This window comes from Saccostrea cucullata, unplaced genomic scaffold (genome assembly GCF_032062105.1).
Source record: "Saccostrea cucullata isolate Sc308-1 unplaced genomic scaffold, CSIRO_AGI_Scuc_v1 ctg6140, whole genome shotgun sequence".
Classification (NCBI taxonomy): domain Eukaryota; kingdom Metazoa; phylum Mollusca; class Bivalvia; order Ostreida; family Ostreidae; genus Saccostrea; species Saccostrea cuccullata.
In genome coordinates this window covers 54222-79233 of record NW_026922675.1, presented here as the reverse complement: position 1 = coordinate 79233, position 25012 = coordinate 54222, and the positions used below count along the sequence as shown (strand labels likewise).

The window sequence follows — 25012 nt, the reverse complement described above, 5'->3', positions numbered from 1 at the left end:
GCTCTTGGTCAATTTGCAAATCCTATCAGTTAAAAAAAACACACACTAAGTTTCACAGTTGAATAAATAAAATTCAAATTAATTGCTAACCTTTTATAATCTAACTTTATATATACAAGTTTAGCTGTTTATTTTCTTCAATTTTGTGCCAATATGTTTACAATAATTAACATGATCATCATGATCAGTCAGGGGCATAACTCAAACAAGTTATTAAAAAAATAACTTAAATAAGTTATTTTAAACACACGATTTTATTTTTAAAAATAACTTAAATAAGTTATTTTTATATCCTACTTGGACATTGATTTCTTGGAAATTTTGTGTTTCCTGTCAATATGCATTGCATTTTGGGATTCCATTATGTAATACTAGATGGAGTTCACCGACTCCAATGGAGAATTGTTGAGGAGGTGGAGCTAAACAGCATTTACACTTTATTTTGTGGTTTTATACACATGGTGTATATGTCCAATTTTTATCATTAAATAAAAAAAATTACCTACTTTTCCCAAGACTTTGGACACTTTTCCTGCATTGAGCAAGGTTTAAATTTAGTCAAACATTTCTTTTTGTCTTGGTGCACGAGCAAAATCCTTTGGTGCACGGGGTGTGAAGTTAAAATAATAACTTGTTTAAGTTATTTTGTGTCATTACTTAAACAAGTTATTATTTTATTGAAGCTTTTTTGGAAAAATAACGTGTTTGAGTTATTAAGGTTAGGAGAAAGTAGGTCATAGCAAAGAGAAGTAACTCATTGAGACAAAAAAATAACTCATTTGAGTTATTTTTGAAAATAACTTATTTAAGTTATGCCCCTGACATGATTAAAGGCATTCATGATTATTTGATTAGTGATTTAATTAAAATTTTTCTTTAATATCTAAAGCTTTTCCTAAAATAAAAAAAGAAATATATACTTCATATATATATATATATATATAGGCCCCGTTTTTAAGTCCCAATCAGGTCCAAGAAAATCACTAGATCCACCTCTATCTTCTCCTTCTACAAAAACATCGTATAGGCTATGGTAAATCAGTGCAAAAAAAAAAAAAACAACAACAACAACAAAAAAACTTTGGTATATCAAGCCTTCAAGAGTTCTCTGAGCTGACTGAAATGTGGCCAAAACGTAGCAGATTTAGAGCACTTATTTTTTATTTATCAACAGACACACATGTATTAAAAACATATACCTACTGTATATAAAATATCTGCATCTTTTGTTAGGTGTAGCAATCCAATCTCAGTCTTATTGGTGACGGCAATCCCCCTCTTCAAAACATTCTCTTGCCTTCTCTCCAAATTATACAATATGGCAGCCAAGGTTGTTGAATTTTGGCGGTCTGTTGTTTAAATTAATTGAACACCAAACCCGACATTTCAACAGTTTCTCAATCCCGATCAAATTATACATAACAGCTAACAGAAACAGAGAACTGCTGTTAACTCCAAAGCAGTTTTTTTATTACCTATTATGAGATGAACTGCTGAAGAACAGCTTAAAAACAGCTAAGCTTACTGCTCTTGAAACAGTTTTGAAAACAGCTATGAAATGAACAGCTGAAAACTGCTAAATAACAGCTGTAAATTTGAAAAACTGGTAAAACACTGCTATCTAACAGCTGAAAACAGCAGTTCATTTTGTCTTGGGATGTTATCCTATGCTCGGCACTGAGGGCCTTTGAGCAGGGAGGGATCTTTCTTGTGCCAGGACCTACAGCGACATGGGGCCTCGGTTTATATGGTCTCATCCGAAGGACCGGTCTCCACGTCCCACAGTGGGATTCGAACTTGCGACGTAAGGATTGACTCCTTACTTCCTGACTCTAGAGTAGACGCTCTAATCACTGCGCTACTGCATATGTGAAGTTTCATACCGGATATAAACACATATCTGCATTGACATCATCTGATCATAAATTCTATGATATTAAATTACTAAATTAGAAAAGTAACAACCATATTTTGATCAGTAGGCTATAGTGAAAACTGCATGATTGATATAAACAGCTGACACTATATTAAAACTGCAAACAAATGTACACAAACCTTTAATCCTATATCCAGGTACACGTGTATATGTGTAGAGGAAATTCGGAAGAACTTCTTGTGTATACACACGAGTACGGATAGAAATAAATTTAGTCTCTTGGTATTTGAAAAAAACACATATGGTTCTCACAGATCACTAGTGGGTATTGATAAATAATAATAATAACTTTTATACGCGTAACTCTGCATATGCATGCATAGTAGACTACCTTACAAGTAGGAACGAACTATAGCACACCTGCATTTTCTCTTTAATTTAAAACATGCTATTAACAGCATTTGACAAACATGTCCTAAAATAATTAGCCATTTTATGCTACAGGTAATCGAAAAAATAAATGAAATTCTACTTATGAGTGTTTTTGTTTACTAAATTAATGTATGTGGGTTAATCTTGACCGACATAAACTACTCCCTTCCACGTGGAAACATGTTTACAAAATTGAGAGGTGCTGTTTTGACACTTTAAAGTGCAAAAGCACTTGACATAATAAGAAATTGCAAATCTACTTTCACTTTTCAGGAAAAGAAACGTTTGTTTGTCAACTTTTTGCAATTTACAAATCTTATAAATCGAGATAACATAAAGTTTTACCTCTTTTTCATGTTGAATTTCTCTCTCGATTTTCACCTGTAGCATGTTGGTCTCGCTGAATTCTCGCGAGGAAAGCTGTTCGGACATTTACGGATTTTGTTCATATCTCCGAATTCTTCCGATTTATGCTAATGAGGTTAGGAGGTGTGTAATTGATCATGCATGTGGAGATGATGACTTGAACTGCATTGTTTATTATTATTGGACTAGTCCGTTTATGGAATAAACCAACTGCTGGATCGGGAGACAAATTAGAAAAATCATTCCTTTAGTGTTGCATGTCCATATATTGATGTATACGATATGTTTTTTGAAGAATAATATAAAACTTGTAGACAGAATTTCTGAAGCATTAGAAGAAAGTTTTAGGGACAGACTTTATTTAATTCCATGGACGTTAGCACACCCATTCATACAATAGAACAATCCAAGGAAAAGGCGCGAAGATAGCTTACTAGTGACATTTGGCGCAAAGAGAGTGAATCACCCCTTTCGTATAATATATATTGACTGATCCAGTAGTATAGAAATACAGAAAAAAGGATACACGGACATGTTGAAACGGCGAATCACATGGAATAATCTGTTCCATACAAAAATAGTAAAGGAAGTAGACACTGCAGTATTTTGCATCAGTAATATCATTCTGAAAGCTGTTTCCTATAAAATGCAAGTAAAGAATTCCAATGTAAATCAGCTTGCACAAAATCTAGCTCTCCAGATATGATCGCACAGTTTCAGATCTTGGAAATACCAATCCTTATACAGCCTGACGCCGTGACGTCAGGGAACTAGTGATCTCAAAAAATTTACGAAAAACTCTTTTGTTCACAAACACTGAGCCTGATAATTCTAGAAATAGGATTAAGTGCCTACATGTAGGAGAAGTATCCCGTCTTAATTGATAATTGCACGATTTTTTAAAGATTGACTTATCTATTTTAGTTCCAAAGGTTGCTGTCCAAATTATCGAAAAGTCGGAAGGGAATGTAAAGGTTTGTACTGATAGACTTATTTTGATTAATTTGTCCATATATTTCATTCAAAAGAAAGTTCAGGTTACAAATTCCACCAGATTGTAACATATACATTTCACAAAGTTCTTGATTAAAGCTAAAGTACATTTTTTCATTTAAATCAGAGTGTTGGCCGGGGACATATGGAGAAAATTGCCTCATCTGTCCTACTACAAATTATGGACGTTTTTGTCTGAACAAGTGTGATTGCTCAGGAATTTGCTCCCCGACTTATGGATGCAATATTTCTATGAAAGGTAACAACAATTATCAAGGGATCTGAATTTGCATATTAATTGTTTGTAAATGGAGATCATCTGAAAATATTTTTCCTACTTAAATGCATTTGGATTGTTTTCAAAATACAACGTCAAATGAATTCAGTGAATCCTTCGTCTCATCAAGAAAAAAATAAAGTAACATAGAAAAGATCAACACAGAAAGCTAATCATTATTTTAACCTCTCCCATAGCCTGATAAAGACATTGTTCATATATAAACATAATGTTAACATTTTTGTGTATACATAATGTGTTTTTGTGTACTAGTAACAAAGGGAATTATTTCGCAAACAGAAATATATATTGAAGATTCGTCCGGGTGGAAGACGGGACTAGCCATTGCTGGTAGTTTTGCAATTCTTATAGTACTAGTGATTGTTGGTGCATATGTTTATAGAAGAAGGTGAGTAATGACCGCAATGAACTATATCTCTCGTTTAGTTTTAGTGTCCTATGAACATTTTAAAAACGGTATAAAATATAACTAGAGATATAAACATGGGTAAATACATACTGTAAACCAACTTTTATTCGAAAAAATTTTCGCGAGGTTCGCGAGAGAATCGTCATCGCGAATATTTCTCGCCGCTAAACGGACCTGAAAGTCATTTCTTGTATTAACAACAGATCAAAAAAGGCTTGATCGAGAAAATTAATCGTCGCGAACTAGTTTACGCCCAGTAAATCGCGAAATAAAGTCGTCGAGAGTAAGAGTTAGCTTCAAAAGAAATGACCTAAATTACCATTGTTAAATTTTAGAGTATATATTTTTAGTAGGATATGGCTGCTTATTAAAGGCAAAAAAAAAAAAAAATACGAAGGATGTTACAATTTTATTGTAATTTGATTATCCGCCTACTCTTAGTACGTAGTTACTCCCTTCTTAAAACACATTAAGATGTGCATCTACTTTAAAATAAATACATTTTGCTTTTCCAAGAAGCGCTGTAATATCTTCTTGTTGCTGAATGTTGATTACTTAATTGCAATGGACTGTAAAATCACATATTTTCATGGGGTCAAATTTTCGTGTTTTGAGGAAAAACTCTTGGTTCATTGGGATTTGATTTCGGGGATGGAGTACATTTTAGTAGTTATGCATGTAACGTTTTACATTCCGTGGTGGACATTAATTCATGGGTCTCTTCATAACACGAAAACAGCAAAAATTAATTCCCAACGAAAATTTGTGATTTCACAGCAATTGAAAAATTAGATTTATCTGGTCATGGAACATAAAATACTATAACATAATGTCGAGTTTTACACAATAAATGTTTATTGACTACTCTCTCAATAAATACTTCTAGCAGAGGAGAATTTTGGAGAAAGGGAACCAAAAAGGCTGTTTCAATTGATGGACTAGCAGAACAAAATGAAGAAAATGATTTGAGTGACATTGAATCTACTAGGTATTATAGTCATGGAAATAAAACAGTTTCCATGGATTCCGAACCATGCATGCAAAAATTTAAGAAAGATGACTCAGAATCATTTACTCAAGGAAGCGATGTTAAACAAAATAATGATATCATACCAGTGACATCAAAAGAAATTAATGTCGAAATTACAAGTGACTTTTACACTTGAGGGAAATACATATCTAGAACCTAAAAATATAATGTGTGATGAAGCAAACAATATGGACTACGAGGAAAGACAATTCAGTGAGTCCTACGTAATTTTACATCCTTTGAAAAGCCTCGATAACAACAAATTAGGATCTTGCTCAAATGACCTCACAAATGTCGATGACTCAAATACTTATTTAACTTAAACAAAACAAGTTTTCTGCGAATATTGCTTTAGCAATGTTCCTTAATTTCAAATCAAGTTTCATTTATCTTAAAAATTGATGATGTCGGAGAGCCGTCAAAGAAACAAAAAGTGGGATATATTGACAGACATACAGAAGTACACACAAGAGTACAGCTAAACAGAAAACATATTCATCTTAAATTCGCTGGTAGAGAGACAATTAACTTGAAATTTCTAAGACTAAGTTGATGACTTTTTAGGTATAGTTTTAAGAAACATTTGATATTATATGTTTGAAAAATGTCTCATAATATGTCTCACAGATGGTGGCTTTCTCATTGCACTCCAATACACTGTAAACGTTGAAACTGTCTGAGTAAAGGCAAACTTTTTCCACTGAAAGGTGTTATTAATAATTGCCGCAAAATGAATAATTTAATGGATAGTGCTATGCATACATGTAATGTAATATGTAATGCTTTCATGATAGGGATGGCCATTTATCTCGGCAGGCATAAGGCTTTCACCAAACAAAATCTTTTTTTCTATATTATTACACAGGACCAAAAGTATGGAAGCTAATGCAAATGTAAATTCGGTAATTTAATAATGCCTTTAAAATAAAAAAAATCTTTTTTTTTTTTTACCCATAATCAGTTTTGAAGAGCTCTTTTGTGCCTCAAGATCTGTACATAATTTATATATAAAGTCATTTAAAAAATGGGTTTGCCTTGTAATGGTTCAAGAATGCACTTGCAGTCAGGATATAATATTAATACAGCTTTTCTTCCCATATGTTTAAATCATAAATACTATAAATGCCACAAGGAAACTAACATCTTGAGTGACATGTAGTGAATGGAATCAGCAGATTCGTTTCCTGTTTTATAATTTATTTCCTTTTTTGTCTGATACTGGGGGTCTGAATGTACTGACATAAATTGTATATGCTTCAAGGAATCATATGATATTTGGGGTCAACTTGAAATAATTTAATTTTAGTTGTAACTCGTCATTCGATTGGTTAAACGGTTTTATTCATTTTGTATAACATAACTTGCCTACGTCACAATGAGTTACGTCAACAACGTATTAATCCGCTTGACGTTAACTTTTAAAATATGCTATATTTGAAGCCTTTTTCCGAAGGAAAAAATGAAAATATTGTCTATTGTCTGTACATTGAAATTAAATTATAAGAAATGAAGCTTATTTCAACTTATGTTATCCGATATAACAAAACTTGGGGCAGTTTACGCTTTTTTATAAACCGCGAAGCGTAAACTGCCCCAAGTTATGCTATATCGGATAACATAAGTTGAAATAAGCTTCATTCCTTAAATAATGTATATTGTACCTTGTGAAAGATTACAGGGTTTGAATTCTTTTTCTAGTCTGGTTGACCCCCCGTTTTCCTATGTACATCATGCTACAATGTCATTAAGGTACTGGGGTCAGATTGTGTAATAATTTTGCCTAAGATGGGTGATAATCTTTATTTGAGTCCCCTTTTTCTGACGCCCATTTTGTTAACTGTGTTTTTATCTTTTCCGTCATTTACTCTAATAAATAACATATTTCATTTCTACATGATATTTGATTTTGCCTGCTTTTAACAAAAAAAAAAAACAATCTCAATCGTTTGGCAGGAAAACTTAGAAGCATATAACATTATATTTCTTGTATTATTAATATAAAAAAGATTTTAGAACTTACGTCTAATTCTTTTCATTGACGTTATACAGACATCATAATTGGAGATGCGATCAACAAAAGTTATAAAATAAAACGATTTTTTTCCCTCATACAAGACATTTTTGCATTTTGAGCTATCCAAATAAAATATATGAAGAAATCAAAAAGCAGTAATGCTCAAAATGTTATCTATTCATGCTCAAATTTTTATTTCCAAACAAAGTAAATCACAACATAGAAAACATGCACATTTAAAACATCAGATGTTGGATGAGGTGCTATGAAGGAGTGAACATCCACTGCCAAATCGTCACACCCGATCTAACTTCCTTGGCATGATCGGAAAATAACGGATTCATCTATCGACAATACAGTGTGCAAAGAATGGCCTAACTACGAGTTTGAAAAACATCAGTCAGAATATTCTTTTTCTGCGCTCATGTCCTTTCTTAAGGTTGGTTTATTTTCCAGTAATGAACAAAATGTGTGTCTTAAACGAAAGAGGAGACTACTAGCAGTAAAATTTTCTGTTTCATTAAAAATCATTTCATTTGCTTTCGTATCTTTAATGTTGTGCATTGTATTGGCAAAACATACAAAATAATGTTGTTTTATTATTTCTGAGAAAATCTGGTTGAAATTACTATAGAATAGACGTAAATGGTATTTGTACAGGTTTTCGGGACAATTAATCACTAGGTTCATCTTATAGTTTAATTATGAAATTTCAATTTTTTAGCGAATTCTATTTGGATATCCCTTAAAAGGATTGAAATGTGATTCAGTAATCCATTGTCATATATATAAGCATGGCCAGAAAAATGGAATCACAGACAATTTTATGGACAGTTTTAAATCTGTAACAAGCGTGATAGCATAGCCTAAATATATAAATGTAGCTTTAAGTCTTTTTTCAGTCGAAATATGAGTGATTACATATGGAGATAACGAACAATATTCAAGATCAAAAGTCCATAAAGCAATACAAAATAGGAGCAGTGCAAACACGGACCTCCAAAACATCAGAGGTGGGATCAGGTGCCATGGAGGAGTGAGCATCCCTTGCCCACCGGCCACACACCTGAAATTATGAATAACACAGAAAGATAATTCATAAAAAATAAGCGATATGCTAAAAGAAAAATTTCATTTGTTCAGAATATTTAAGAGGAACATGGCAATTGAATTGAATGGATGCCTTCGTATGTAAGACTACATGTACGTGCTCACTTGAAATCTGTAACTTACTGTAAATTCAATTCAATTTGTAATTCAAAAGATTGATAATTTATTTGATACTTTTAAGCATTCTGCACTTTATTATTTGTACGCTCTTTGGTAAGGGATACACCATAACCACTCATACTAGTTTAGGTATTTCAACATATATGTGTAAACCATGATCAAAATAAATTAAACAATATAGATAGACCCCTCATGTTGAATTGGAAATAAGGAAAATGTGTACAATTTCTTTTTGCATGCAAAAATAATTCTAATGTAGAATACTTTGTTAATCGTTTGTTCATGTTTGAACTGGTAGGGAGGGGATGCTCACTCCTCCATGGCACCTGATGACACCTTTGATGTTTTGGAGGTTCGTTTTTGCTCTGATCCTATTTTGAATTATTTGTTACAGTAACGAATACTGTTAGTCACACATGTACCACCATATATTTCATTTCTATTGATATAAATCTATTATTATGTGGTGATGTTAATTTTTCTTTTCAGATAAATAATATTATTTTTGTTGATGTTCATAAAGTTTTTGACGAAATATGTAGATTCTCTATTTGAAATGTTAATTAATTGTTTTCTTATATCAGTTGTATCATTTTTCTTTAATTTGCATGACATAGTCTAATATATATGGAGAGAAACTTAGTAAGTTGTGTAAAACTTATTTCCAATCATTTTGATTTTCTCAATAAAATATATTAAAAACACTTAAACACCAGATTCACACTATATTAACTGCACTATAAACAATAAATCAAAGCAAGAATTTTATATTCCCATAAATATGAGAAAGTAAGTTAAACCATAGCAACTTTACACATCAAAATATTCGTCAAATATTTAGAATTTAAAATCATTTCCCATTTTATTTTTTATATGTAAAAATTCTTTTATTTATTCACTAAATAAACGTTTATTTTTGTTTGAACAATTTACTTGTAAACAGTTAAAATGCATGAACATTTATATAACTTTTGACATTCCCATTAAGTATACTGAAAGGAAAAAGAAACGCAGGGTAGCATAATGTTCGAAAAAATTTTGACCACATGACCGAGAATTACTAAAACTGGTCAGAAGAGAAATTTAGTTACTGTGCATCAAAATCAGTATTCAGAATAACCCAACCGTAAAATTTATGACGTCACGTAGGGAAAACGCTAAAAAGGCCAAAACATGTGCAATTTGATAACGAAAAGTTTGTCAACAATTCTTGTTGCATTATTTGATGCATATGAGGTATGCACATCGTTTTTAAATATTAAGAGACATTATGAATTTCTTGCAATCTTGGCACAGTTTACGGAAGTTCAATGGGGTCTTCTTTTTGAATTGCCTAATTAATGAAAAAGGCAACAACGGTTTACGAAGCAGTTTCTTGAAAATTTTTCTTCATAAAACTTGTTACCCTTTGTCAGAGAGAGTCTTGAATGGTTTTCAGTCAACCGTGACGATAACGTTAACGCGAAACAGAGCCATGTTACGTTCGGGTTATTCGTCCTGCCATCTCTTGAATTGCCACCTTACTACCACAAAAACTGCGATTTATACAGTAGTCGATTATAATCATTACGTTCATAAGAAATTTGAAAGAAAACAATTCCGCAATTTGATTTTATGAGCCAGTCAACTTACTGTTTTATCCCTCTCATATCTGGCGCATGCGCGAAACGTTTGACTTATGTTTTTGCGTGGTTACTCATGCCAAATATAGCCACGGTACTGAAAGATAAACACTCTGTGTGTCAAATTCCATGCAAAGGAGAAATAAGGCTCTGACAGATGCACAGGAGAGACATTGAAGATAATGAGCGTTTTCGATTTTCACTTTTCGGGGGTATCGTCATTTGAGCTTCAGTAACTCATGAATTATTAGACAAAATCAAAGAGAATTTGATTAAATTTTTTTGAAAGATGATTTTAAAAGTTAGATATAAAAAAATAAAACATTTTTTAAGAAAAACAATTTAATTCACCTCAAAAGTTTACCCTGCGTTTCTTTTTCCTTTCAGTATATAAGAGAAGTAATATTTTATCCCTGACCTAAGTTGATAATATATCTGACTGGTCATAAGTTTTTGCTATTAATATTCAAATTTCTTTAATTTTGCAGTTTGAAGCCAAAGTAATGTTTGTTTGCAACAGGGGAGATACCGTTGCCAAATTTATTGTTCTTTGTACTCAGGAAATATCCCGGTGATCTCCCCTTAACTTTATCTGTGTTATATACTTATTGTCATTTAATAAATGACAATTCTCACTCAGTATACATTGTTTGTTACATGTATATTTTAACTATTGCGATAGTCTAGCCAGATCACTAGGGTTACATAAATATCTTTAATGAGAATTTGTGATTTGATCACTTAGACTTAATAATTTTATTCTATACTAAAATTAGTATTTCATAATTGTGTCTTATGTGTGTGTCATATAATTATGATGTAATTTTAACTTATAATGATAAAGTAAAAACCGGGGAAACCAACTAAACATCACACCACTTGTTTTTGTATCAAAGAATCCAGTCGTGTATTTTCATAGAATTTTTCTTACAATTCATAATACATTATGGTATTTTTTTTATACTTGTTGTCTTCACTTTTTTAATATTGTCTATGATTTTAACAATGAAAGTCATCTTGACATCATTACGTGCATTATTATTATTATTGTAGATCGATTTTACGATATGGTAAAAAGGAATTTATTGCATAATGTTGGATTTGATTATATGTATTGTATAAGGCAAAAAATAAGCATAATTATATAATGAATATTAATATTAAAAATACTCTAACTCTGAAAACACTTTCAATGACTAAAAAGTCACAGACATAAAATATAAAGATGAGAAATAAATTAACTTTGTAGGTACAAGTAGATAATCAAAATTTCTAGTAATTACAACTTCTAAAGACTTAACAGAAAAAATCATGAAAATGGTGTGAAATCGATAAAATATAGAATTAAAACCAAACATTGGCGGGTGCGGGGTTGAGGGAGGTAAATGTCCTTTTACGAGACGCACTGACCTCTACAGTTTACTTGGACATTTAAACTCGTATCATGTACGGACGAACAGAAATATTAATGATACTACATATTAAGAAATCCTGTGTAGTGGTCATAGGTACAATGTATGGTGTTAGGGGCACTAACATTTGAAGGCCGGGAGTAGAAGATAGGGTCGTTGTCGTTTTCTTCAAAGACAGCTTATATTTGCATTGAAATAGCCCGCTGTTTTCGTTGAATTAAATGTTAATCTATATATTTATTTCGTAAAAGAGCTTCGGAACATTGTCCTTGTGTCAAAGAAAGCTGTCAACTGTAAAAGTCAGCGCTTCTGATAAAAGTCCAATAACAAACTTGAAAAAACCCGTCCTCCAAGGCTGTAGGTAGGAGAAGGGGCAGAGTGACCTACCGCGTGGCCAAAATTTTATTTCTTAGATTTTGTTTGGTCAATCTCTTGGTCTGCCTACATTAAAACATAAAACCAAATGATCATTATGATTATTATTTATATTGACTCAATTTTTCTCTTGTTAATCTTGATTATTTTGTGCAAATTATTTTTATAAATAATTGATACATCTGCAAGACTTTCAATTATTATTTTTTTTTAATTTATATTTCCCTGATAGTTGGAAATTTGGTACATGTATTTTTTGATCATGGTATTCAATAGTATATGTAAATTTTCTATAAAACGGATTTTATAGTCTATGTCGACATTTTCGATATCTCTAAACGTAAATTGGTATAAAATGCATCCTGCAAAAAAAAAAAAAAAAAAAAAAAAAAAAATATTGCAGCATTAAGTAGAGCAAGATTTCATCGTTCAATTGTTGGTCTGTATGTTGATAAATGTCCCTCTCGGGAATTTTTCACTCATTTGCCAGTGGAGAGCTGCAAATTTTGTCCCACTCTTTTTCGTGCAAAACCTCCTGCGAAACAGGACTTCAGTTTATAAGGTTTCATCCGAAGGACCGGTCTCCACGTCTCACAGTGGGATTAGAATTTGCAAGGTAAGGATCAAGAGCTTACGTTGCGACTGTAGAGCAGACGCCCTAACCACTGCGCCACGTGGGGGACTTCCTTGTTCAAGTCATGTTATATATTTAAAATCCCAGAAACAATGTTTTTTAGTGATTTTTTTTTTAAAATTATGTTTGATTATTTTTTTATAGTATTGGCAAATCGGACGATTTTTACATGTAGTAACCGGTTACTCGCTTCATCTTCCGAGCGAGTACCCGGTTACTAGGATGATTTTAGTAAAATTATCAATATCTATTACTATAGTATTTATCTTATTCTTTACTTACCGGTGGTAGTAGTACACAAATATATATATATGGACAATATATTAACAATACACACATACAATATCGTCAAAGAATTTTGGTTTTAGATTCAAGAAAATAAGGAATTTGACACACGAAAAAGACAAATAAATGCATCGTCAATCACCACTTTACAAATACTTTCGTTATGCTTTCCCATTTAGTCCCTGAAATATGTCGCAGTCAAGGAGAGTAATTATTTTCATCGATAGTTAAGTGAACTGTCCAGTAAATCGCTTGTTTCCGAATAATATTTTAAGCGTAAGTGATTAAAAAGATTTTAAATCAGCTGTTCTTTAATGACAACTCCAAGCTTATTATGTCTGTGGCGGCATCTCGTTAAATTATCAAATGAGGTAATTATAACTTGGGCCTTCAAAAGTTGTATACCCCAAGCAATCAAGGCTATCAATTATATAAGCTGTGAAAACTAATAAAAACAATTTGATCCACTACAACCATGCACTAGATCAAGTCTAACGGTACCTAAAATTAGGGAAATGTGTAAAGATATATTTTCAAATTGAAAACATTCATTTTCTATGCATTTACTATGTAGAATTCATTTTATTCGAGTAACCGAATAGCAATTTTACTAACAGATACTCGCATCGTTCGACGGTTAACCGGTTAACCGGGTACTCGTTGCCAACACTAGTTTTTTTTTTATCAAGAAAGCATTAATATATCCAGAGGACATAACACAAAAACATTCAACCATCTGAAAAAATGGCGTTTATTTTGATCTCTTGGAAAATGTGTAAAGTGTAATATTTAATTTACTTCCTGATTTCTTAGTGCGAGATCGGTTTGTTGAAACATACGCAATGAAGATTTTCAAAAGGTTTCTGTGTTTGGAGATCTCTTTAACTGTTTTAACGTCAGTAATTGCAACTAAAAACATAGGAAAATGTATTAATCACAGGTGAGTGCACATTCAGAACTTTGAATGATCTATATTTTCTTTCTTCTGTAATGATTTTTCAATCACCATTTAGACTATTTTCTTACAATAGGAATGTTATCGCTTTCATATTAACAATAAAAATTAAAAATGTAAAAAGTGAGAAAAAAAAAATCCTAAAGGCCGTACCGCGTAGGACTATGAGAACCTAACAAAACTTTATGATAAACATGATGACTTTACTTCTCTGTCGTAAACTTTCCTTACGTATAACTTTTATTAGCTTTATAACTTTAACACCTTCCCCTGGGATTCATGTTTCTCAGTTGATTCGATATACAAGATCGTGTTTTTGTTCGAACAAATTGAAAATGAGACATTCAAGCTATTTACAAACATCCCATCAAAAGTCAGAAGTTCTCAAGTTCTACATGTATGGTTGATGCAATGACATTGTCAACAAGTTCAGTCAATCAATAAGTCAAATGGTGACTGACAATTTTCGAGCAAAATATGTTAGGCCATTATTTTATGGATTGTCTACCGATTTTACCGTTTCCCATATCATGACAAGGAACACTGTTGGCAGCGGATGCCTACTCTTTCATGGCACATGATCTCAACGTTGTAATTCTCAACATTTGAGGTACACGTATGTCTTTGATTTGTTCCAATTTGTATTGTATTCGGACGGCAGGGAATGCTCCTTCCTCGATGGCACCTGATCCCACCTCTAATGTATTTGAGATTATTTTTTGCTCTGCTCTTATTTTGCATGGACTTTGAGCTTGAATACTGTTCCTTATCTCTATATGTTTCATTTAATGGACGTTTGAGCTTCGTTACTGTTCCTAACCTTCTTATTTTATCAAATTAAAACAAAATATATTAATTGAAAGTATTAGTCAATAATTGTGCACTTAATATGAAATTTCATGTATTTGTTTATAAATTATTGTTTAATTCTACAGTTGTAGCCTGCAATATCTTTCAAAAATGGATTTAAACTGTTATCCCAATAATAGCCATATATATGTTCATTTCTGTCATTATAAATCAATAACTGTGTATTTAAAGATACTTTCAAAACACATAGTTTTTGTAAAACATTCATCATGGAGTAGGATGGAACTAAGGTTTGAATTCATGTTATTTTTTGCATACATTTTTAGAAGTCAAGTATCCTGTTGCAGTAATTACCATGAAGTCAATAATACATGCGTGGGCAAGTATTCTAAATTTGTATTTTTTCTATCATAAAAATGCCAGATATCAATTTTTTTAAAATTAACTTATTAACATTGTATTTTTGGGTTAAATTCCAGAGTGTCCAACTGGAATGTTTGGAATGAATTGTTCCAAACATTGTCCAAATGGTTCTTATGGGGCTCTTTGTAGATCCAAATGTAATTGCAAATCCAGCGAAATATGTGACGCACAAATAGGCTGTAAAGGTAGTGTATCTCATAGAGGATAATTATAAATTTTTTATTTTTCAGTGAGTACACCAGGAAATGTCAAAGTTGAAAATTTTATTTATAACCCCGATATTATCGTAGGCTCATCAACATGTTAATCAAAGAGAGGTATTTGGTAATATATCTGCATATCTTTTTGTGATCTTAGTTAATATCTTTAAAGCTTTCTGTTGAAAAGAACCGAATTTTTGGTCATTTTGCAAGTTCTATTGTCGATACAATTGACCTTGTCAAAAAAATCAAATGCTGATAGGCCTGTTTTATACTTATTGTTATTAGATCAATATTACATACACACTGAATTATCGAAGAATTTTTTTCTCGTTTTTTTTTTTAACTCGATAGTGACAAGGAACACATAGCGGGGATTATTAGAAGTCAGAATATGAAATATAATAATTTTTGGAGTTATTGAACTACTATAACATGTATAAGCATTTAAAAAATTAGTGGACTATGGTGACATATTTCTACCCTCTATATGCAAGACAAATCATGTTAACATGCAAGATAATTAAGTCTACATGCCAGATAGTTATGTTGACATGCAAGTTACAAATTTCGTAAAAGAATCTGATTTTAATATGGTTAAAATCACGTACGTAAGCCCGTATCTGACGTCGAAGATGCAAGATGCAACATAATTATGACAAAATGTGGTTTACTTATGTTATCATGCGAGTTAATTATGTAAACATGTCACTTATTTATGTGAACATGCAAGTAAATTATGTTAACATGCAAGATACTTATGTTAACATGCGAGATAATTATGTAGACATGCAAGATATTTATGTTCACATGCAAGATAATTATGTTGACAAGCTACTTATTTGTGTCAACATGCCACTTAGTTATGTCAACATGCGAGTTATATTTTTACATACAAAATATTTGTGTCAGCATGCAAGATAATAAGTAGTATATCAACAGACATATCTTGCATTTCAACATAATTATCTTGCATGTTGACATAAATAAGTCGCATGTTGACATAATTATATTGCATGTTGACATGAATAAGTCGCATGTCTACATAATTATGTTGCATCTTGCATCTAAAATGTCAGATACAGGCGCTAGTTTGTAAATTTGCCCATATTTAAATTATATTTTTTAAGACTGGTAACTTGCATGTGAACATAATTAACTTGCATGTTGACATAAATATGTTGCATATCTACATAATTATGTTGCATGTTAACATAATTATGTTGCATGTTAACATAATTCATCTTGCATGTACGGGGCAGAAATATGCCACCACAGTGAACACTTTCATCTATTGCCTTCGTTTTATTTATGATAAAAGAAGGTTTCAAATAATATTTGCACCATATTTGTTGATTTGTTGAAGAGCGATATTAAATATAGTTTGAAGAAACAAATTTAACATGCTGCAATGCATTTTGTATGCAGAGCATCATCAGCATGTCTACCTGTCTGTTATCTTAAACAATTCGTCGTTTTTTTACTGTCTCAGCAAAGGATTTGGCAGTTGAGATTTTTTCAAGAATTGTATAATGTCTGACATTTGTAAATCAAATCCAAGAAAATCCGTGTAAAGAAGAATAATTACCCTCATCGAATAATGACCGGGGGTCATTTTTCAACTTCAGAAAGTGACCCTTAAACCGTATAAAATAATCATTTTTTGTAGAAAAAGAGCCCCATTTTAGGGTCATTATTTTAAATGTGAGTCCTATAAAAAAAATTGACCCCCGTTGAATAATGACCCCATTAAGCTCAAAGCTCACAATACCTGTAGTTTTTACTGTCTATGGCTTGTTTAGATAATTAGATAATTTACGGGTACATGTGCGAAGTATATACATGAATAATAAAATTAATTTTTCATATTTTGCTTCAGTATGACCGTTAAAAACGTTACAAAAATTAAATTAAATGTTCTGATATTTGTAATAAACGCTCTAAAAATATACAAACAGAACTGAGTAAAAGGGTGTTTTCTAAGAAACATTTGGTATAAACAATTGTATTAGGTAAATCTAAATTTAGGAAAATGTTGGCTATAAAAATATAAATTATTTTGGAAGTAATATTTTGAGGACTTGAAACCTACAGAAGAAAACTACTAACCTTACTCAGTAAACTAGATATAAGTAAATATTCAGGTGTTGATACCATCGGGCCACGTCTCTTGAAACTTACTTCACAAATAATATATAAACCTGTGACCCATATTATAAATACTAGTATCATAACTGGTATTTTCCCCGAGAGTTTTAAACTTGCAAAAGTTACCCCAGTCTTTAAAAAAGGAAACAGATTAGATCCAAATAATTATAGGCCTATTTCTGTTTTACCAACATTATCAAAAATTTTTGAAAAACATGTGGCAAAGTATATACGATCTCTTTTTTCGGATTTTGATCTTATAGTAGATTCTCAATCAGGCTTCAGAGAACTACATTCTTGCCAAACAGCCCTTACAAAAATTACCGATGAATGGTTAAATGAAATGGACCAAGGTAAACTTGTTGGTATTGTTTTTCTTGATTTCAGTAAAGCTTTTGACCTTGTCAATCATGATATTCTACTTAAAAAACTACAATGTTATAACTTTGATGCAATAACTTTACAATGGTTCAGATCATACTTAAGTGAGAGACTTCAAAGTGTCCATCTGTCCAACAAACATTCATCTTATCAGCAAGTCACAGCGGGAGTTCCACAGGGATCTATACTAGGTCCTCTTCTGTTTTTATTTTACATTAATGATCTTCCTTTATGTATTACAAAATCCAAATTAGAATTATTTGCAGATGATGCCACTTTACATGCATCAAGTAAAGATTGTCAAACTATTGTAGATACATTATCAACGGATATAGCTTTTATAGAAAAATGGTGTTCTCAAAATCAAATGGTTCTAAATGCTACAAAAACCAAATGCATGTTAGTTTGTACGCATCAAAAGAGATCAATTTTTTCTGAGAATGAAATTAATCTATTTGTATCAAACAAAAAACTTGATATTGTATCAAATGAAAAAATTCTTGGAGTTTATTTAGATAATTCTTTACAATACAATGTACATATTGACCATGTTTGTAAAACACTGTCACGTAAAATTTCTGCCCTCCGTAGAATTAAAAAGTTTCTTCCTATTCATACACGCAAGCTGTTTTACAATGCATATATTATGCCTTCAATTGATTATTGTCTAACTATTTGGGGTAATACATCTCACTCAAATCTTGACAGAGTATATAAGCTTCAAAAACGCGCTGCAAGATGTATTTTAGATGCTCCTCCTGATGCGCCCTCACAACCTCTCTTTGAGAAACTAGATTGGCTCACAGTGTATGAGCAACTTATTGTAAATAAATATGTTTTGTTATATAAATCATTGTTCAACTCTCACCATACTTATTTAAATAGTATGTTTAACTTCCAGTGTAATAATCAATACAATCTTCGATCAGAATCTAATTTAGACTTGTGTGTACCAGCTCGTAACTGTAAACTCTTTGAGAACTCCTTTCAATACTCTGGTGCTATCTTATGGAATAATTTACCTGTACATATAAAAATGTCTTGAATGCTTTCAAACATCAAGTCAAAATATTTGTAAAACAATGTCGAAATAACTTATGATTATTTATTTGATTGTGTGTATTTGTATATGTATGTATATTGATTTTTGTCTACAGAAGGCCCCGGGGAAGAATAGTGCGTGCACTAATCGGGCTACCTTCTTTAAATAAAGTATTATTATTATTATTATTATTATTAAAGTTGAAAAGTCTGATTCAGTACCTGCTTTACACAAGAATTCCGCGTCCTAACAAATTATAGAAACAAAGATCTGTGCAAGCTCAATTAACGATCTATGCATGATCAGCACTTAACCTCGGGGTACCATTTTAATGAAAAAAAGTCCCCCTCTTTATCCGGCCGACATAAGATACGGTTTATAATATCGATCTTCAAGCAACATGCAGAAAGTTTGATTTTGAACAGTGAAAGTATACTGCGCAGAAAAAAATCTCAAATTTTGATCTTGATGTGCAATTTTTTGTGATTAGAAGAAATGGATCAATCTTTAGAATTAATAATCTTTCCTTTAGTAAATTTTGATTTTAAAAGCTTGTTTTTTTTTTTATAATGTTTCGTTTAGGTACCCTGCACTCCTCTGAAATTAAAACACAGGTTGTCACAGGTACATGTTTTTATATTTTATTGTTTTTTTATTATATGCACAAATACTTTTTAAATTTTGGTTGTAACTCTTCATTTCATCTCATCGTGTAACTTGTGTTGCCTCCATTTACAAAAGTTATACTGGTATAGCAGTTTATGTTTTTTTTATAAACCGCTCCATTAATTATAGGCAACATTTCACAAAGTCATGCAAAATATACGTAAAGTTAAAACTATTAATTTTTTATCCACACGTACATGTATTATCTTTTACCTTTGATTATTGCAAATGATTATTGATCGTTAGGGATGTGCGATTTTATCGGTATACCGGTATATCGCGATTTTTTGTTGCGTGATACGTATCGTGATACGGAGATCTAAATACCGGTATTTACCTGTACGAAATGTTCCGCCTGGAATATAGGGGGAATTGAGGCGTACTTGGAGAGGCGTTAATTTGTCTCTCTACTTATATGGTGATACACAGGTTCCGGGCGTAACTTAGGCGGAAACCAAGCGTAAATGGGCAGGAATTTGAGGCGAAAAATGCAAATGAGCTACGCCCGGAAAAATAAATGAAGCCCGTAAAAAAAATTACGCCTGGAAACTAAAATGACGCCTGGAATAGAATTACGCCTTGAATGTCCTTATTATTATATAATACTATTTGACCTAAAAACCTATATATTTACCGTGTTAACAAAGAAAAACATTCAGATTATGATTTACAATGTTAAAGCTATAATTTAGCTTTTTGAACTGTAAGAAAACATAATGACAGGTCATTAACATATATCATTAACAAGTATAGAAAAATAACATGAATTTTGTGTATTATAGGGACACTAAAAAACGACCACCATGATTGAGTGTGTATTTAGAATTAAACTTTTTTACAATACCTGTACATTTTATCACTTCAATATAATTATATTGAAACATTTAATACTGACTGAAGACAATTCTTCAGTTACTCAGCAGTTTACAGTTAAATTCTCACTGCAGCCTCTATCAGACTGATACTTCTCAGAATGTGTGCACGGACAAACTCAATTATCTAAAGTAATTTTAGGGTCAATCAGTTATAACTATCATTGTACATAATCATAATCAAATTTACTCAAATAGGTACTAGATATTCATGATCACACCTACCAGCAGACACTGTGTCATCCTCAAGAAGTGTAAAAGCCTTAACATTGAGATATCTGCATTTCCTGTTTCACTCACACTAAACTCCCTCCTTCATGATCAAATTCAAACTTAACCTCCTATCTGAAATGACCCTTAATTGATAATTAAATTGACCAATCAGAGGCTTTTACTTCTCCTGAAAGTTCCAGGCGTAATTTTTGTTTCTATTTTCCTACCATTTTATGCCCGGAAAATCTGAAATTGCCAATTGACGCCCGGAAATTACAAATGACGCCTGTAAGACGTCTCTTCTACTGAGGCGTAACTCTTTGAAAATTCCGTCTCCGCCTCAAGTACGCCCGGAATTTGCCAATTCCTGCTCAATTCCACCCAAATTCCAGGCGGAATCCGCCTTTAAAATTCATACAGGTAGGTACATATTATAAATGTAAAGTCCAGAAATTATTCATATATTTGTTTCATCTGTCAAATTACAATTATAGAAAGTCTAAAAAATATCGTAAAAGATGAAAAGAACAGCATCTTACCATCCAAACATGATTAATTTTATGTACATAAAAATCTCAAAAAAGTGAAATTTTGCTTTTCAAGCATATTTTTAAGAAACATTATGACAATTCATTAAAAAATCATTGTTAAAATTTATTGCAAAAAGATCATGATATTATCGTGAAGTTTGGGGAAAAATCGTGATATATCACGATATGAAATTTTTGGCGATACCCATCCCTATTGATCGTCGATTATAAAGAGTTGTCCTTAAAGGCAGAGATTTTTTACCGGGTGGTAAATTCCAGGTGAGGGAGGGGCTTATTTTGTACAGTTGTGAATGCCTTGGGGGCTAGCAGTCTACCTGTGGTAGTTTGTCTCCTAATCCATATACACAGGAAGTGATTTAATACACAGTGAAATACCCAGATATCAAACTTTACCTGTGTTGGGGATTTTGAGACAATTTTAAAATTAGAAGGAAGAAGGTTTTTTTTCAATTTTTTATTGATTTATTTTTGACTCTTTGAAAACATTCCTACCTATTTAAAAAAAATTATTATGATATCATACTATAAATTCAAATATTAAAACAAAGATTGTTTAAGATGTTATTGTATGTGTTAATTTAAATAAAAAACTTTTGTAACAACCAAATTAGACTTAATTCATTCATCCCCAGGATCCCATCTTTTAATTAAATGAAAAGAGAGCTGTGTGAACAACATTTCACAAAAACAAATATCTGCACTGTACTGTATAGGTCTGTCCTAACCTTAAGAAGGCTTTGTCACCATGAAACATGCTTGTTAATTCTCCTTTTGAATAAAAAAGGAAAATGTAAGTGACCCGTAATTAGAAACATTATTTTTTAATTTAATTATTTTACACGGTGCATCACTGAACTTTATCAATAATATTTCCACTTTATCATTTACCATATTAAAAATAATATCAAAATTTCATTTGAAAAAAAAGTTTTTGTAATTAAATTTAATTTTTTTGCTTTAAAAATATATATTATATTATTATCCTTTCAAATACAAAAGTTATATTTAATTCATATCTTATCAGTCTATAAAATTTCATAGTAATACAGTAATTCTGTATATCGTGTTCAGTAAAGATCAAAGGATCAAATGTTAATTAGAAGGTCACCATGATCGAGTCCCAATCAAGGTGTACAGGGTATACACAGGCACCAGTAAGTAACTGTCAATCAAGTTCCAGCATCCAATGATGGACCTTCACGCACTTGATTGACAGGGCTACCCAGACCAGGTATTTTTGAAGGCGGTGCTTAAAATCTCTGCCTTTAAACAGTGTTAAACCCATGCAAGCATAGAATAATGCAAATGTTTTAATTCTTCATAACTACAATTAATGGATCCAATGATTTTGTTTTAAATACTTAAATTATAATAAAATATAAACAGCTTTTGTATAGAACTGTTTTGGTATTTTTAATAGTAGTTTAAAATACCTGTACATGTAGTATATGTAGTTGTTTAAAAGTAAAAATATTTATGTAGCTAACTGCAGGAACTTTTTATCAATTATGGCAAGATATTCAGTATGAATTAAATTCACTAATTTTTTGACAGGATAAAAATGAAAGAACTCATTTTTTATTACATAAAATCATAATGTTATAACATAGATTCAATCTATAACTATATCAATCTTTTTTTTTCCAATGCCATTTTAAAATAATATTGTTATTTTAAGCATAAACAGCTTTCAAAACATTACATTTGCACAAAAGCTAGACAAGACAATCACGTTCTATTTTTACCTCAGATTTCACTGGCAGTCATGAGAATACCACCAGCCTTCCTCTCCTTTCTCCAGTGTTTTATCTGTCATTGACAATATCATTGGCTTCGATAGTCATCTGTGTCCTCATAGGTACCACCATTTATTTCGCAAAAAGGTGAGATATTCAAGGCAAATAAAATAAAAAAAAAGAATTTATTTATTGAATAAAGAATAATCTCTAGCCAAAAAAATCACTAGAATCTCAAGATATAACTTGTTGTCGCATGTCGACATATTGTTTTTGGTCTGTTTTAAAATAGTTCCATTCCAGTAATGGGCGTATCTATTTCAGGTCAAAGAAAGGTGGTTGGAGTGTGTATGCTTGTCCTCTTCCCTCAAATTCTGTGACTATGCAGGAACCACAACAAGAAGATTACACTGTGATACTAACAAACAGAGCGCAGCAAGCTTACTGAGAAAGAAATGAAGCGTATTAGAACTCATGCCAATAGAATCATAATTATATGTTCTTGGCTGATGGATTGTGATAGTTCCAAAATTTTTTAATGGTTTCTCGACAAATGCAGCCGCCTTGGGTGTGCATCCGTTCTTTTGCAAGCAGTTCTTTTCCTGGTCTAGACACAGAAGCAATGCACTCATGCAACTTATGTATTTTCTCTAAATTAACATGACTCTAAACGATGTAAACCATGAGATGATAACAGTGGTTCTCATATGTTCTTTTGCAAGCAGTTCTTTTCCTGGTCTAGACACAGAAGCAATGCACTCATGCAACTTATTTATTTTCTCTAAATTAACAGGTCTCTAAACCATGTAAACCATGAGATGATAACAGTGATTCTCATATGTTCGAATCTGACTGCTTTCCATGTTAAAAAGCTGGCATTTTCTCCCGTTATTTTCTGAAATCTAGCATTATGAAAGATGCGCCCCATCGCAAAATTTGAAAGTTTCAGACTTTAAATGTACCAAGAAAATAAATTTCTATTCAATAGTAATAATTTACTATTTTCAGGGATAAAAGATATTTTGTTATCCTATCTTTGGTTTGATTTCTTTAGGCAACATTTTCATTTTTTCGCTGCCACATTTAGACAGAACCAAACAAATATGGCATTTGTGCAAAGTACTTATAAAATATACTCATCTTTAAAAAGTCAGTTTGAAAATTTCATCTAATTGAGAAAGGTCGATCAGTTTAATTTGTGAATTCATACATATGGTAGAATTATACAGATATTTCTATATACACATATCACTATGAATAAATAAGTAGGCACTATTTTACTAAAAATCGTATGTTATTTTATCCCGCTTCAGACAAATTTGTCGATTACTGATTGGATAAAAGCTAATCACATGACGCCCTGAAATTTTCCGTATTACGTCTCCGTCGAGGCGTAATATGAAATTCCGTATAAAATTGTTATTGTAAATAAAAATGGCGGCTAGGAAACGGTTTACGTACTAGGTAGTTTAGTTAAATTTCTTGTTACCGTAACGATATTTTATGTTGATTGTTATTGGATTAAAACTAAATATTTTCATGATATGCACAAATATTTTTTTTATATCGAAAAAGGTCTTCAGCGGGATAAATTCGTAACACAGTCAGTTAGTGACCTAATACGGATTCATACAGGGTGTGAAATGGAAATCCGTATTGGGCGAGGCGAAAATGGAAACCCCGATCCTTCATCTGGCGTCGGAAGTTCATTTATACAATGTACGGTTGTATTATGAATTCGCCAGACAATGGACCAGATGTGAAAAAAAGAAGACATTGACACTTTGTCAGTATGGATTAGATGTGTCAGATCAGTATGCACTGGTCCCTGCTGACAAAACAGGTAACAAACGTTGTCTTCGTTTGTATAAGACTCGTTATATAAATTGTATTTTAGAACTTGGATTTAAATCTACAAGTGGTAATCCGACTTATACTCATAGTTCCCTTTCTAAGGAAGAAATTCTTCAAAACCATATGTCAGTTTTGAATATTTTTAATATTCAAAAGAACCAAAATGAATTTGAACTACCATATCT

The 25012-nt window shown here is 31.7% G+C and overlaps 2 protein-coding genes across 2 annotated transcripts; both read left to right on the top strand.

The window, feature by feature from the left end:
- Positions 1 to 3569: 3569 nt before the first annotated feature.
- Positions 3570 to 5929, top strand: LOC134262191 (uncharacterized). Its single transcript, XM_062744578.1, has 4 exons — positions 3570 to 3648; positions 3795 to 3926; positions 4245 to 4353; positions 5261 to 5929. The coding sequence occupies exons 2-4, from the start codon at positions 3920 to 3922 to the stop codon at positions 5538 to 5540; spliced, it is 396 nt and encodes a 131-aa protein (XP_062600562.1). The 5' UTR covers positions 3570 to 3648; positions 3795 to 3919; the 3' UTR covers positions 5541 to 5929.
- A 9296-nt stretch (positions 5930 to 15225) lies between these two features.
- On the top strand, positions 15226 to 23421 carry LOC134262197 (N-acetylglucosamine-1-phosphodiester alpha-N-acetylglucosaminidase-like). Its single transcript, XM_062744583.1, has 4 exons — positions 15226 to 15349; positions 19518 to 19559; positions 22988 to 23120; positions 23298 to 23421. Exons 1-4 carry the CDS (start codon positions 15235 to 15237, stop codon positions 23419 to 23421), a joined length of 414 nt encoding a protein of 137 aa, XP_062600567.1. The 5' UTR covers positions 15226 to 15234.
- The last annotated feature ends 1591 nt before the right edge of the window (positions 23422 to 25012 follow it).